The sequence below is a fragment of the Condylura cristata genome, unplaced genomic scaffold (assembly GCF_000260355.1).
Source record: "Condylura cristata isolate star-nosed mole 26May11 unplaced genomic scaffold, ConCri1.0 scaffold00019, whole genome shotgun sequence".
NCBI lineage: Eukaryota > Metazoa > Chordata > Mammalia > Eulipotyphla > Talpidae > Condylura > Condylura cristata.
The window spans coordinates 5,112,711-5,129,050 of NW_004567120.1; the positions used below are offsets into that span (position 1 = coordinate 5,112,711).

The following is a 16,340-nucleotide window of genomic DNA, read 5'->3' on the forward strand; positions in this document are numbered from 1 at the left end:
AAAAGAGGAGAAATTACAACAGGTTCACTAGAAAACAAAAGAATAAACAGAAGTTACTATGAACATTTATATGCCAACAACTTCAACAATGTAGAAAAGATGGATGAGTTCCTTGAACAATATAATCAACCTAAAGCTAAATAAAGAAGAAGCAGAACACCTAAACAGACCAATTACAAGCAGTGAAATTGAAACAGGAATCAAAATGTTCCCCCAAAAGCAAATCCTAAGGCCAGAAGTTTTCACAAATGAATTCTATCAAATGTTTAGAAATGAAATGCTAATTACCCTACTCAAACTCTTTCAAAAAATTGAGAGAAAAAAGGCCCTCCTTGGTGGCACAACAGATTTAAGTACAGCACTATGAAGCTATATCCGCAGCCAATGCAGCACTAGTTCCATCCCTGACAGGAACCCACATATTGTGGGAGATCTCTCCTGACCCACCCACTGCTCTCCTCAGCAGTGTATTTCTGTACATCTTCCGTTCTGCTCCCCACTCTGTCTCTGGTGAATCTTCTCAATCCCTGCACCTCTGGCTTGTACCCCAGTTCTGTATGCATAAATATTTTTTTTAATTTTGAGAAAAAAAACAATACTATTAAATATGTTTTATGGAGCCAACTTTATACTAATAACAAAAGCTAACAAAGAAAACAGAAAAAATAAAATACAAGCCATCGCCCTAATAAACATTGATGCAAAAATCCTCCCTCACAAAAGTCCTAGCCAAAATAACCCAACATATGTCAAAAGGATAATATACCATGACTAAGTGGGATTTATTATGGGGCACAAGGGTGGTTCATTATCAGAAAATCAATTAATGTAATCCAACACATCAAAAAAAGAAAAAGAAAAACGGTATGATCATAGCAATAGATATTGAGAAAGTATTTGTCAAAAGTTCAACATCTGTTTATGATGAAGGGCCTTAAAGTTTTTGGTATAAAAGGAACACACTTTAATATAATAAAAGCTGTATAGGACAAACTCACAGACAATAACATTCTCAGTGGCAAAAAGCTAAAAGCATTTCCTTTAAGATCAGGAACAAGACAAGGATGTCCATTCTTGCAACTGCTTTTCAGTATAATACTACTGGAAGTCCTGGCCAGAGCAATAAGTAAAGAAAAACACAAAATAAGCCATTTACAGATTCAACAAAATTTTTAAAAAATGTAATTCTTCAAAGAAATAGAATAAATATTGATGAAATATATGGAATCACATCACCCCTCAAATAGCCAAAGCTTTCCAAAGTAAAAAGAAGGTGTCCAGAGGTATTACACTCCCAGACTCCAAGCTACACTCAAAGCCATAATAATTAAAACAGCATGGCGCTGGAACAAAAACACAGACAAACCATGGAGTCTAATAGAAAACCCAGAAATAAAGTCACATTTATATGGATAACTAATCTTTGACAGAGAAACAAAGAGTATGCAATGGAAAAAGGGCAGTTAGTTCAATAAATGGTGCTGGGAAAACTGGACCACCACATAGAAAAGAAAGAAATTTAACTACTACCTCACACCATGCACAAAAACCAACTCAAAATGGATACAACAATTGAATGTAAGAGCTGAAACCATAAAATATAGGCAAAACATTGCATGACATACTTCTCTACAACATTTTTAAAGACACATAGCCCAAAGCAAAGAAAGTGAAGGAAAAGGTAAACAGCTGGGATTGCATTGAACTACAAAGCTTCTGTAATGCAAAAGAAACATTAACCAAAACAAAGAGACATTCTGCTGATTGGGAGAATATTTTTGCACTCCACAAATAATAAGGGACTGATCACATGATTTACAGATAATTCACAGGTCTCAACAAAAACAAAGAAAACAATACAGTCCAAAAATGGGCAGAAGAGCTAAAAAGACACCTCCAAAGAAGAAATGCAAATGGACAATAAGTATATGAAAAAATGTTCAACATCATTTATAATAATAAAAATGAAAATCCAAAACCACACTGAGATATCACCTTGCTCTAGTGAGAATGACACATATTAAAAAAATAATAATAAACTAGCAATAAGGACCATTGGTGAGAATATGGAGAAAAAGGAAGTTGCCTCCACTACTGGTGGGAATGCAAGCTGGTCCAATCACTATTTTGAAGGCAGCCAGGGTAAAAATAAATAAATAAATAAATAATAACAACAGGCAACAGATAACATATAAAGGTAATCCTGACAGGCTGATGTCAGGCTTCTTATAAGAACCCCTATCAGAAATTTAAAAAAGAAGAATGACATATTTAAAAAGACTCAAAGACAGACTTCAAGTTAAAAAAGATGTCAAGAGATATATATGGACACTATATAATGATCAAGGGGACAATATTTCAGGAACATATAATACTCACCAATAAATACTCACCAAATGAGGGAGCACCAAAATACACTAGACAATTATTATGCTCTCTGAAGACACACTGGAGAAAAAACAAATATGATAGTAGACTTTGACACCCCAAATCAACCACTTATAGATCATCAAGATAGAAAATAAACAAAGACACAATGGCACTAAACAAAGATCTAGTTAGACCACATAGGTCTAACAGAACTATAGGACACTACAACCCAAGAAAATCAAGAACAAATTTTTTATATGTGCGCACTGATCATTCTCCAAATCAACCACAAACTGGATCATGGAACAAATATCAACAATACATGAAGACTGAAATCATACTATCTTCTCTGACAATAAATGTATCAAACTAGAAATCAATTACAAAAAAGGAGCAAAGAGATGCTCCCCTCCCATTATGTAGAAACTAAACATCATGCTACTGAAAGGATATTGGTTTAATAAGCATACCAAATAAATAAAAAAATCCTTGAAGCAATGATAGCAGGGACACAACCTTTCAGTACATACAGGAAACTAAAAAAGCAGTATTAAGAGCAAATTAATTAACAATACAAGCCCAATTAAGAAATAAGAAAGAATCCAAAGAAACAACTAAATTGTCCACCTTGAGGAATTAGAAAATATAGAATAAACAAACCTAAGAGCAGTAGAAGAATGGAAATCATAAAAACTAAAGCAGAAATAAATGGACTAGAAATAAAATGAGAACCCAAAATATCTACAGCCCAAAAATTAGTTCTTTGAAAAAATACACAAACAACCCTCTCATAAAACAAAAGGCCAGAACTTGGTTTTACAGCCAACCAATTTCCACCAAAAGTTTAAGGATGAACTAATACCTGTTTTTCTAAAACTTAAAAAAGAGAAAAATGAGAGGAAATACTAACAAATATACTCTATGAGGCAAATAACATACTAATACTAAAACCAAACAAAGAAAATAGAAAACACCAAAAAGGGAAACTACAGACCAATTACTCTAATGAGCCCGGATATAAAAATCCTCAATAAAATCTTTGCAAACCAAATCCAACAATACATCAAATAGATTATATACCATGACCAGGTGGGATTTATTCGAAGGACACAAGGACAGTTCAATATCTGAAAATAAAATAATATAATTAACCACATCAACATAAAGAAAACCGAAAACAGGACCATAATAATGCATGCTGAGAAAGCACTCTATCAAGTTCAACATTCATTTATAATGAAAGCCCTTGAAAAACTTGGAATAAAAGGAACATATGTTAACATAAAAGGGGAGGAACAGAGGTATGATACTTCTAGATGTTAAATTCTATTATAAAGCCATAATAATAAAAACAGCATGGTACTGGTCAATAAACAGACACATAAGCCAATGGAACCTAGTAGAAAGCCCAGAAATAAAACCACACAGATATAGTCAACTTATATATAACAAAGGAGAAAAAAATATATATACTGGAATGAGGAAAGTCTCTTCAATAAATGGTACTGGGAAAAGTGGACTGCCACTTGCAAAAGAATGAAACTAGACTACTATCTCATATTACACACAAAACTCAACTCAAATGGATAAAAAATTTGGATGTAAGACCAGAAACTATAAAATGCACATAAGAAAATACAGGCAAAATACTCTAAGACATAAACTTCAGAAAAATCATTAAGAATTCATCTCCAGAAGTAAGGAAAACAATAAAGAATATGAACAGCTGGGACGACATCTAACTACAAAGTTTCTGTACAGCAAAAGAGACCTTAACCATAATGAGGAGGCACAATGCTGAATAGGAGAAAATATTTAGCACCAAATATATGACAAGTGACTGATACCAAAGATCTACAAAGAACCTACTTAACTAAACAATGGAAAACAAATTTCCCAATCACAAACTATGCAGAGGAACTAAACAGGTACCTCTCCAAAATGATATACAGATGTCCAATAGGCACATGAAAAAATGCTAATCATTGTTTATCATTAGGGAAATGCAAAACTTCAATGTGATACTGCCTCACACCAATGAGAATGGCCCGTATTAAAAGGTCACAGACATCAAATCCTGGGAAAAGGTATGGAGAAAAGGAAGCCCTCTTGCACTGTTGGTAGACATGTAGACAGGATGAAACACTATAGAATGCTGTTTGGAGGTTCCTCAAAACACTAAAAATGGATCTTCTATAATACCCAGTGATTCGCCAAAAGAACATAAAAACAATAATTCAAAAGGAAACCTGCACTTGTGTGGTTATTGCAGCACTATTTACAATAGTCAAGATATGGAGACAATTTCAATGCCCCAAAGCAGATGAATTTATCAAGAAGATATGGTATATATACACCATGGGATACTATTCAGTGATCAAAAATGATAAAATAATGCCATTTCTACCAACATAGATGAAGCTGAGATGGATTATGTAAGTAAAATAAGCTAGAAGAAAGATAAATACCAGATATTGACACTTACATGTAGAATATAGAGAAAACAAACAGACATTCCAAGATAAATATTAGAAGTAAACCTTGAAAGATAACCATAGATATGAGGCATCCAAAAGGTGAAGGGGAAGGATGAGGATGGGGTGCAAAAAAGTGCTCAATGGACTATGGAGGATAATTATGGGGGCTTTGTTGATTGGAATGCTATAGGTGACCACATATGAGGAGAGAAATTCTATATTGGCAGAATATTAACTAGGAGGTGAAACAATGACAGTTCATAAAATAAAAGTTGAAGTTCAGATAACAAAAGTAAATAATGTTTTTTCTTATTACAAAAAAAGATAATCTCTTGTAATGTAAGACAACTTGCATAGAACTGGAAAGTGGGGATTATATACTAAATAAGCAAAATAAATCAGAAGGAGTAAAACAAATACTAAATGGTATCTCCAATACGTGGAATATACAGAAACAAAACAATGGTCAGATAAAGCCAACCCAACAACAAACACTTGATATCTCACTGTAAGAAATTGAGGCTACCATATGGGGAGGGTGAAGCAAGAGTATAAAGTAGGGTCATAAAAGGGTGTAAGATAGAAGACTTTGGGTACTTCTGTGGTCAATGTAGTTTGGTAACAGCACCTGAAAAGGGAGATCCTATACCTCTAAATTACAAGCAACGTTGTAAACCAATATTACCTCAATTTTTAAAAGTCTATTGAATGTAAAAATATATTTGTATATCATAAAACCAAATGGTGTTTAAAAGGTACAAAAATATATGCAACCCAATTATAAAACTGGAGGAATATCTTAACAGGCACTTTTCCAAAAAGGATATACTGATGGCCAACAAACACGAAAAAAAATGCTTATTGTCACTTCTAATGAGAAAAATGAAAATCAAAACCACAATATCATCTCACAGCTTTGAGAATGGCATACTTCATAAAAGACTCCCAACACAAGTGTTGGCAAGTATGTGGAGAAAGAGGAGCCCTGATACTCTTGGAAGAATTGTAAATTGATTCAGACATTTTGGAAAGCTGTCTAGATCATTCTTTAAAACCTAAAAACAAAAATGTTGATCTAACAATTCCACATCCATGTATGTACTTGAAGAATATAAAATAAATTCAAAAAACTGTATGTTCCACAATGCTGTATTTACTGCAGCATTATTTATAATTAGTATCATACAGAAGCAACCTAACTGCCTACTGCTAAATAATGTGTATAAAGAAATGTGGTAGTATGTACAATGAAATATTCTTCAGCTATGAGCAAAGAATAATGTTAAGTATAGCAAAATGGAAGGAACTTGAGGGGATTATGCAAAGTGAAGCTATATAAAAAGATAAAGACAATGGGTAAATGATTTCACCTATACAGGTAATATAAGGAAACAAAGTAGATGAAGTGGCAAATTAAAATTAAAATAAAGTAGTACACATCAGTAATCAAACTAAAGTTACCAGAGGTGAAGAGAATAGTAGGTAGAAAGAGGTAAAGAGGACAAAAGTGATAATGGTGGGTGTTCTGCTTTTGCTTTTTTCTTCAAAATTAATAAATCTCAACCACTTTAAAAAGAACTGCCTTCATAGTCAACCAAATATGTAAGAAAGAACTGATTTAATATTTTTCAGAAAATCATTTTCATCTTCTATAGTTAAAGGTTTTGCTATCACAAAAGCAAAAATGCTTTTTAAACCTATGAATATTAAAATGTGTGCTTTGTAGAAATATGACTTAACATGACATATGAAGATGACTAATCTGATAATTTCAAGCATATTGTTTATGTTTTTAATTTGTGCTTTAAAAGAATGAATATACTTTTTTGTTCTAGCACATTTCAATCTATGCTTTGATAATCACTATTATTCTTGGTTTGCTTAGTTCAGAAGTTTATATGTATCTATCATGATAACAATGCACACTTTTTTAATGTTAAATTTTACAATTGAACTTAATAGTTGTTTTTTCTTCAATTAAATAGACTACAAGGATGTTTAATGTGCCAAGATTTTATATAGGCAAAAATTCAATTCATGGCATTTTATCAACAAGACTTTCACAGAAAAACTTAAGATTGTAGCTCAAAGTTTCTTGGACTTGCCCCTACATTTGTCTGATTAGAAATCATGGCCAAATTCCTGAATAGTTTCAGCATATGATATGGCACATCCAGTCAATTCCTATGCAAAAGATGTAATAAGGAAAAGCAAGTATGTTCACATGGTAGAAGCAAGAAAATAAAAATCCACCTTCTTAGTATTTCTTGCATAGATGAACTGCATTGAGATCACTATTTTCTATTTTAATATTAGAAATTTTAAAAAGGCTTCTATGATATCTATGTTAAAACAAAGTTCCTTCCCAAAGCTGAGTATTCTCTGACTTTAAGGACTACACTGATAATTTATCAATTTGTTGCTGAACATGAAGATGTTACTGAAGACATTTCATTGTTATTATGAATTATCTTTATGAAGTTCCATTAGAAAAAGTTCTCTAATCTGCTTGACCTATCCCTGCCTTAAAGTAATTATCAGTAATCATACAATTACTTACATTAAGTTCTTTATAATATCTGGCAGAAATTTTAAGTCTTTATCTGTGTATCATTTCTAGAACACCTATAGACCCATAGGCAATGCATTTGTGAACAGAGTGTATTCCTCTTTTCAGCTAATCTTTCCTGCTCTAACTTTTCAGGCTCCATCAAATTCTCGACCTGTCTTTATTTTATTAGTTTCTTTTCTATGAAATCTTTAAATTCCTTATGGGGAAATAATGTGGACATACATACATACATATGTGTGTGTGTATGTCCATATATATGAATAATAATATGAACAAGACAAATTTAGTGGTTGGAAATATTTGCCTGGTGACATTGAATTTTTCAGTATTTAAGCACTTATACATTTATACATTTTGGACATAAAATAACTTTATGTCCTTGTAAAGTTAATATAATAAAAATATATTTCAAAATACTTAAAACAATATAAGTTTCAGAAATCTTACAAAATAAAGATGTGCATAATGCACACAGCTACTGTATAGTCGGTATTCCTCCCACTACAATCTATTAACATGCACCATCACCAGAATCTATTAAAAGTTCTTTCTCGTTTTACTATTGCCAGTAGAATTATACAAGTCCTATCTCCTTGTTTTCTTATATATCCTGTAAAAATTCACTACCAAACTACAATCTATTTTGGTTTATTCTTTTAGTGTTATGAAAACATTTCTCTATATTTTATATGCTATATTCTATATAACATAGACATTAATTTAATTTAAGATAATTGAAATTTATATTCATTGATAAAATCTTACTGTCTTACAAGCACCAGATATTCAATAATTGTCTTTCTTTTACAATTTTCCTGAGCTTAATAGTCACTACTCAATTGCCTATTTTCCCTCATCAACCCAGAAATTAGTATTTTCTCCTTATATTTGCTCCTCTTAAAATGCTGTTGCTGTTTTTCTAAAAGCCATTACTGTGTAAAACAATAATTTTCAGATTTTAGATATTCGGTATACAAAACTTAAGAACCAGGGGTAGGTACTTCTTTTTTAGAACCATATTCATTAAGAACTTGATAAACATTTCTAATAATGAATGTAAGAATCATTTTTTCTTGTTGTTTTCTCCCTTAAAGTATAAGCTCCTTGAAGGCAGCAGTTTTACATAAGCCATATATAACCCAGTACTTATACTTGCTCCAATTTAAATACATAAATAATACTTTAACAGATAATAGAGAAACTCATATATCCATATGTGAATTCATATATAAATACTGACTTCTCTGAAAGAGTTAAAAAATACAGACAAGATAGCAAGAGAGAACAAGCATGCTAGCATGTGAACAGGGATATATGGATAACCATTCTTAACCAATATTAAACTACTTTGGTATTGGTAGCTAATAAATAGCATGCTATATTTACTCCTACAGAAATCTGTGAGACCAGGGGATTAGATAACTTTCATTATTATAAAAAAGTATAAAGAAATATGATAAAAAAATTTAATCACCATAAAAGGAATAAAACTAAAGTTACTTTCTTATAAATATTTTGACAAGTTTAGAATGCACATTTATCAGATTTCTAAGGATGTATACAACTTTTTGTTAAATGTTTAAAATAAAAACACATATGGAAAAAAGCATTCATTACTTTTCCAAACGATCCCTGACCAAGAACCTTGAGCAATTCAAACTGCGCAGGATCTGCTTTCTCATATCCTTCCTTAACGTGATGAGTTATAGGGATTTCTTTAACAACTTCTTCATCCTATAAAAAAAAGAATACACAAATGGAGTTGTAACATTTTATGATTAGTTTCAATTAAAACTTAATCATATGGAATAATTGATAAACTCCTTCAATCTAGCACAGTTTTATCAGATATTATTATCCTCATTTACCTGTTTTTAACACATGAAGACACACCACCACTACCCCTAGGATATTTCTGCATGTAAAAGCCATAATTCAGTTTTCCTTCCCAATTAAGTGGAGATAGAAAAAAAAACATCAATTACTAATAAAAAGTCTTAAGATCCTCACTAGAATATGATTCCTGAGGTGGAAGTAGAAAAAGAAAAGAGATAATTAAGTCTTGTACGTTATAGGGCATGACCAAAAAAAAAAAATGTAAACCTCAAGAGCTATTTTAAATAGTACCATTTTAAGTACTCAGTTATATACAACTATTTCAAGGCCCAGTAGGCCACACAACTGAAAAAGAAACTAGCAAAGACAAAGCATGAAAAGCCCAAATAAATATTTCCATACATAGCTCTACTTTTACTGAAACTGTATAAATTAGAGAGAGGGTGGGCTCCACAAATAAAGATGCACAGGATAGCACATGTGCACGCCAAGCAAGACTGCTATAGTCCTCACACTCACGTTTTGGAACTGAATCAAAACAGGGAAGGATCTGACATCAAGGTGGATTGCGGGCACTGGGAAAATGCAGTCCTTTTGTCACCATGGGAATCCAAGGAATGACAAGAATCCCTCTTGGGAACTGACAGAGGGAGGTCTCCACAAATGAAGGTGAAAGAGAGAGTGCATGTGTCAAGCAAGGCTGCTACAGGCACCACACCCACATTTTGGAACTCAATAGAAACAGGTGAGGATCTACCATCAAGGTGAACTGCAGGCACTGGAAAAAGTGTTACCCCTGCAACATTGCTGGAAGCCAGGCACACAATGATCCAATTCTAGAAATGAGTGAATACAGGAGAAAGTAATTTTCAGGGACAGTGACCATCAACATAAGCACAGAATCACTACCCTTGTGGAGTCTGGCATAAAAGTGCTGGACTTGGTCTAGCCACCAGTTACCAATACTCTAAAAGGAGCACCACAAAGAGATGCCTGCAGTACCAATGGCACAGTGTCACAATGGATAGGACAAATTGTAAACCACACAACAGGAAGAAGGAAAATACAAATAACCAAGCAAGCCCAGAAGGAAGGACACACCAAAAAATGAAAATCAGAAAACATAACTCAACAACAATGACATGAAAGAACTTCTCTAACTGTCAGATAGAGAATGTAAACTCATTGTGTTCAAAAAACATAAGAAGACAAAAGGGGAAAGAATGATACAAGAAATATAATTAATGAACTGAAGAATGAAATAGAATCCTTGAAGGAAATGAAGGAAACACAGGAGATTAAATGATTAAAGGAGGGGCTAAAGAACTCTGAGGAAAGCAACAGAAACAATTGATGAAATGGAAGAACAAGTCAATACTCTAGAAGGTACAGAAACAAAAAGAACTGAAAATGTAAACTGAAATGTAAAAAAAATGTAAGGAGGGAAAAGAATGAGGAAATACTGCAAGAACTATCTGATACAATGAGGAAAGGAAATATAAGAATTGTAGGAACACAAGAAGCTGAGAGAGAAACCAAGGAACAGAGAAACTATTCAAGGAGAAAATCCAAGAGAACTTTTATTTTTATGTCTATAAAAATAGACATAAAAGAAGTGAGAGGAACACCAAATGACCACAATGAAAGGAAAACTACAGCAAGACACATAACAGTAAAGCTTCCAAGACTCCAAGACAAAAACAATGAAGTTGATGAAGGAGAGTATCAATCAGACTGAGATCAGACTTCAATGAAGAAATACTATGGGCAAGGAGAGAATGGAGAGACATATTCAACAAAATCCAAGTCAGCATTGCCAACAGGATATACCCCATAAATTTCTCCTTCTGCTATAAAGAAAAATAAGGACCTCTCAAGCAAACAGAATCTCCAGAAATTGATCACTACTGAACTGTCACTCCAAAATATAAGATGTCATAAAACCAAAACCAACAGAGGAATGAATAAGAACAGAATAAGGCAAAGACTAAAACCACAAAAATGCAGACAATGGATCAATATTAACTCTAAATGTAAATGGACTAAACTCCACAATAATAAGATACATAGTAGTGTACTGGATTAAAAAACAAAGTCCTGGCCCTCCCTGGTGGCACAGCGGGTTAAAGCACAGCATTAAGAAGCGAAAGCCACTTCTGCATGAGTTCGATCTCCGCCTGCCCTGGAGGCGCGGCAGACCTCTCCTGACCTGCCCACTGCTCTGTTCCCTGCTCTGTCTCTGGTGAATCCTATCACCCTCCACATCTCTGGCCTGTACCCCTGTTCTGTATGAATAAATAAATCTTAAAAAAAAAAGTCCAACATTCTGCTATCTCCAACAAACACATTTAACTACAAATGAAATCCAAAGACTGAAAGTAAAAGGTTGGAAAACAATCCTACAAGCAAATGGACCAAAACAGAAGTCATGAACAGCTATAATTTTATCAGAAGAAATAGACTTCAATTTAAAAAAGATAAAAAGAGACATAGATGGAGACTACATTATGATTAAAGGGATAATACATCTGGAAGATATAACACTCAACATGTGGTCACCAAATGAAGGAACACCAAAATGTATAAGACAATTATTACTATCTCTGAAAACATATATTAGAGAAAATACATATAGTAGGAGAATTCAACACTACATTCTGACCAATGGACAGATCAAAAGAGACAAATAATAAACAAAGTCACTAGAACCCTAAATAAAGACATAGACCTCATGGGTGTGTGAAGAAAAACATCAACAGATTAATTAAGATCAAGATTTTTCCAAGTATCTTCTCTGATCTTAAGGTATCAAGCTAAAATTAAATCACAAATAGAAAACAAGGAACCTTCCCACTTTGTGGAGATTGAAATCCACACTAATGGAAGACCATTGGATTAAAGAGAAGGCCAAAGAAGAAATTAAATATAAATTAAAAATTAAACTAAAAATAAATTAAATATAAATACTTTGTCAAACACACATGAGGACCCCATTTTCCAGGATGTCTGGGATACTGCAAAAGCAGTAATAAGAGGAAGTATATAGGCTCACATTAAAGAACAAGAAAGAACTCAAAGAAACACCTAGCCTCCTATCTCAAAGAACTATAATAAAGAACAACAAAGTCAGCAGAAGAAAGAAAATAATAACCAAACTGGAAAAAAAAAACAGAATAAAAAAAAATCCAAAATATCAACAAGCTCAAAATTTGGTTATTTAAAAAAATTAACAAATTAGACAAACATCTAGCCACGCTCACAAAATAAAAATGGGAGTAAACACACATAAATAGGATCACAAAAGAAAGAGAAGACATTACAACATACTCAGTAGAAAACAAAAGAACACTCAGACTACTCTGAACATTTATTTACAAAAAAAGTTCAACAAACTAGAAGAGATGAAAAAATTCCTAGAAATATATAATCATTCAAAGCCAGATAATGAAGAAACAGAATACCTAAACAGACCATTTACAAGCAGTAAAATAGAAGCAGTAATAAAAACTCTCCATAAAAACAAAAGCCCAGACCAGACAGCTTCACAAATAAATTCTACCAAATGTTCAGAAATGAACTAGTACCTAGACTACACATATTCTCAAAAATTGAGAAAGAAGGAATACTACTAACAAATACATTATATGAAGACAACATTACACTAATACCAAAACCAGAGAAAACTACAGGCCAATTGCCCTAATGCACATGATATAAAAATCCTCCATAAAATCCTTGCCAACAGAATCTAGCAATGTATCAAAAGGATAACACAGCACAGATAAGTAGGATTTATTCCTGGAGCAAAAGTATTGTTCAACATATGAAAATTAATTAGTGTAATCCAATATAACACAGATAAAAATAAAAACCAAATGATCATAACAGTAGATCCTGAGAAAGCATTGGACAAAGTTGAACATCAATTTAGGATGAAGACCCTTGAAATTCTCGGGATATAAGGAACATACCTTAACATGATAAAAGCTTATATGACAAACCCAGAGCCAATATTATTCTCAATTGTGAAAAGCTGAAAGCCTTTTCTTTAAGATCAAGAACAAGACAAGGATTCCATTCTCGCCACTACTATTTTTAATATAATACTGGAAGTCCTAGCCACAGTAATACAACGAGAAAGACAATGAATCAAAATAAGGAAAGAAGTACAACTATTCACTATTTGCAGATGATATGATAATATACATAGAGAACACCAAAATCTCCACAGAAAATCAAATCAAAACAATCAGCCAGCTTAGTAAAGTAGTAGGATACAAAATCAACACAAAAATCAGTAGCCTTTCTATATACAAACAATCCATTGAAGAAGAATTCAAGATAACCATGCCTTTTATAATTAAAACAAAAAATAAAAGTAAACGCTTGGGAATAAACCTAACAAAAGAATTGAAGGACCGCTACAAAGAAAATTATGAAACGTTATTAAAAGAAATAGAAAACACAGAGAAATAGAAAGACAACCCCGACTTACCCACTAGAAGAATTAACATTATCAAAACGGCCATCCTACCAAGAGCAATTTACAAATTCGATGCTATTCCAATAAAAATATCAATCATACTCTTCGAAGAAATAGAACAAATATTAGTGAAATTCATATGGAGCCACAAAATCCTTGAATATCTAAAGCTCTTCTGACCAGAAGGAAGTAGAATGGAAGTATCACACTCTCAGACTTCAAACTATACTACAAAGCCATAATAATTAAAACATGGTACTTGAACAACAGACACACAGACCAATCAAGTCAAACAGAAAACCCAGAAATAAATCCATGGATTTATGGACAACTAATCTTTGACAAAGGAACAAAGAATATACAATGGAACAATGACAGTTTGTTCAAAAAGTTGTTATGGGAAAACTGGACCACTACAAGCCAAAGAATGAAACTAGACCACTATGCACAAAAGTCAACTCAAAATGGATAAAACAATTGAACATAAGACCCAAGACCATAAAGTATATGTAACACACTACATGACATGCACCTCAGTAACATCTTTGAAGACTCATCCACCAAAGCAAAGAAAGTGAAGGAAAAGATAAACAGCTGGGATTACATCAAACTAAAAAGCTTCTGTACAGCAAAGGAGACATTAACCAAAAAAAAAGAGATACCACACTGATATAAAGAAAAGCTCTGCTCCATGCAACTAACAAGGGACTGATCACAACAATCTACAGATATTTCATAGGACTCACCAAAAACAAAGTAAACAATACAGTCAAAAAATGGACAGAAGAAATTAAAGGACACTCCTCCAAAGAAGAAATACCAATGGCCAAGAGGCATACTTAAAAAAAGTTTCGGGCCCTCACTGGTGGCACAGCAGGTTAAAGCACAGTACAAAGAAGTATAAACCACTTCCGCATGAGTTCCATGAGTTCGATTCCCGCCTGCCCCAGAGGTGATCCACATGGCGAGGCAGAGCTCTCCTGATCCGCCCGCTGCTCCCCTCAGCAGTGTACTTCATCGATCTGCCTGTTCTGTACCCCACTCTGTCTCTGGTGAATCCTCTCACCCTCCGCATCTCTGGCTTGTACCCCAGTTCTGTACAAATAAATAAATCTTTAAAAAAAAAAAAAGTTTCAAAATCCCTCACAATCAGGAAAATCCAAATCAAAAAACACAATGAGAAACCATCTATATGCCAGTAAGAATGCCACATATTAAACAACTATCAACAACAAATGTTGGTGAGGATGTGGAGAAAAAGTAAGTCTCCTACACTACTGGTGGGAATGCAAATTGGTCCAACCACTATGTAAAGCTGTATGAATGTTTCTCAGTCTACTAAAAATGGAGCTACCATATGTCTCAGCAATTCTACTCCTACAAATCTACCCAAAGAACACAAAAACATCAACAAAAAAGATACCTGCCCTCTTATGTTTATCACAGAACTATTTATAATAAGTGAGACTTAGAAACAACCAAAATGCCCAAAAATGGGTGACTGGATAAAGAAGATGTGGTATATGTACACAGTGAAGTACTATTTAGACATCAGAAAATATAAACCATTCACAGCAACATGGATGGTGCTAGAAGTCCTTAAGCTTAGTGAAAGGTGAGAAGGAAAAAGAAAAATATCAGATAGTTTCACTAATAGGTGAAATGTAGGGGAACCAAATAAGCGATAAGGGAAAAAAAAACAGTAATAATTAAAAAAAATACAACAAAACAAAAATAAACAGGCAGCTGTAAATCAGAGACATTCTGAAGGCAGGGGCAAAGAGGGAACAAAATGTGGGTGGGAAGAGCACAAGAGATTATGGTGTGGGTGCACAGGTAAATTGGTGGTGGAACTTCTATGGGGACTACACCTGAGAAAAGAAAAGAAGCACAATAGCTAGTAGCTTTTAGATGTATTACATATCACAAAGATGTATTACATATAACAAAATAACAAGTTCTGGGACATCTTGTCCAAACTTCTGACTGGATAGAGAAAACAAACTCACAGTTTAAGTTCAAATGACTTCTTAGAAAAAATGTCTAGAAGTCTTGGTAGCTTTCTATTATGCCATATTAATTCTGGTTTGGATGACAAAGATATCCTTAATCAAATCACCCTTGTGGCTTTTGCCGAAACTGAATCTAAAGGTCCCTGGTTCGAACCCGGGTTTCGGCACTTGTGGCGCACTCTCTGCCAACAGAGAGACACCATGATATATCTTCTTCTGGACCCTTTATTCTTCACCTTCGTGCCTCTCTCTCTCTAGCTTTCCTCCTCCCTGCTGCCTCCCCCCCTGCTCCTCCTGCTTGCTTCCTTCCCTTGCTCTAGCTTGCCTCCTCTCTGCTGCGCCCCCGCCCCCCCTCCGTTATGGCAATTGCTTAAATAGCATTCATTGACCAATCAGAGCACTGCTCACGTGTACATTGGCCAATCAGAGCACTGCTCACGTGTACATTGGCCAATCAGAGCACTGCTCACGTGTACAACAGGCGGGTTTGGCTGCTGAATCATGGGGCTGGGGTCCCCGGCACCCCGACAGCTCCTCCTTTGTTTAATTATAAATGGCAAGGGACCGTGTCTGTCTTAGGTTGAGCTGTG

The 16,340-nt window shown here is 33.9% G+C and overlaps 1 protein-coding gene across 1 annotated transcript in view; it reads right to left on the minus strand.

Annotated features, from left to right (window-relative positions):
• Window positions 1-16,340, minus strand: part of RPS6KA6 (ribosomal protein S6 kinase, 90kDa, polypeptide 6) — a 186,168-nt gene that overhangs the window by 126,728 nt on the left and 43,100 nt on the right. Inside the window, exon 3 of the mRNA XM_004685620.2 lies at window positions 9,037-9,153. Within this exon, the coding sequence (XP_004685677.1) occupies window positions 9,037-9,153 (117 nt within the window). The remainder of the gene's footprint in view (window positions 1-9,036; window positions 9,154-16,340) is intronic.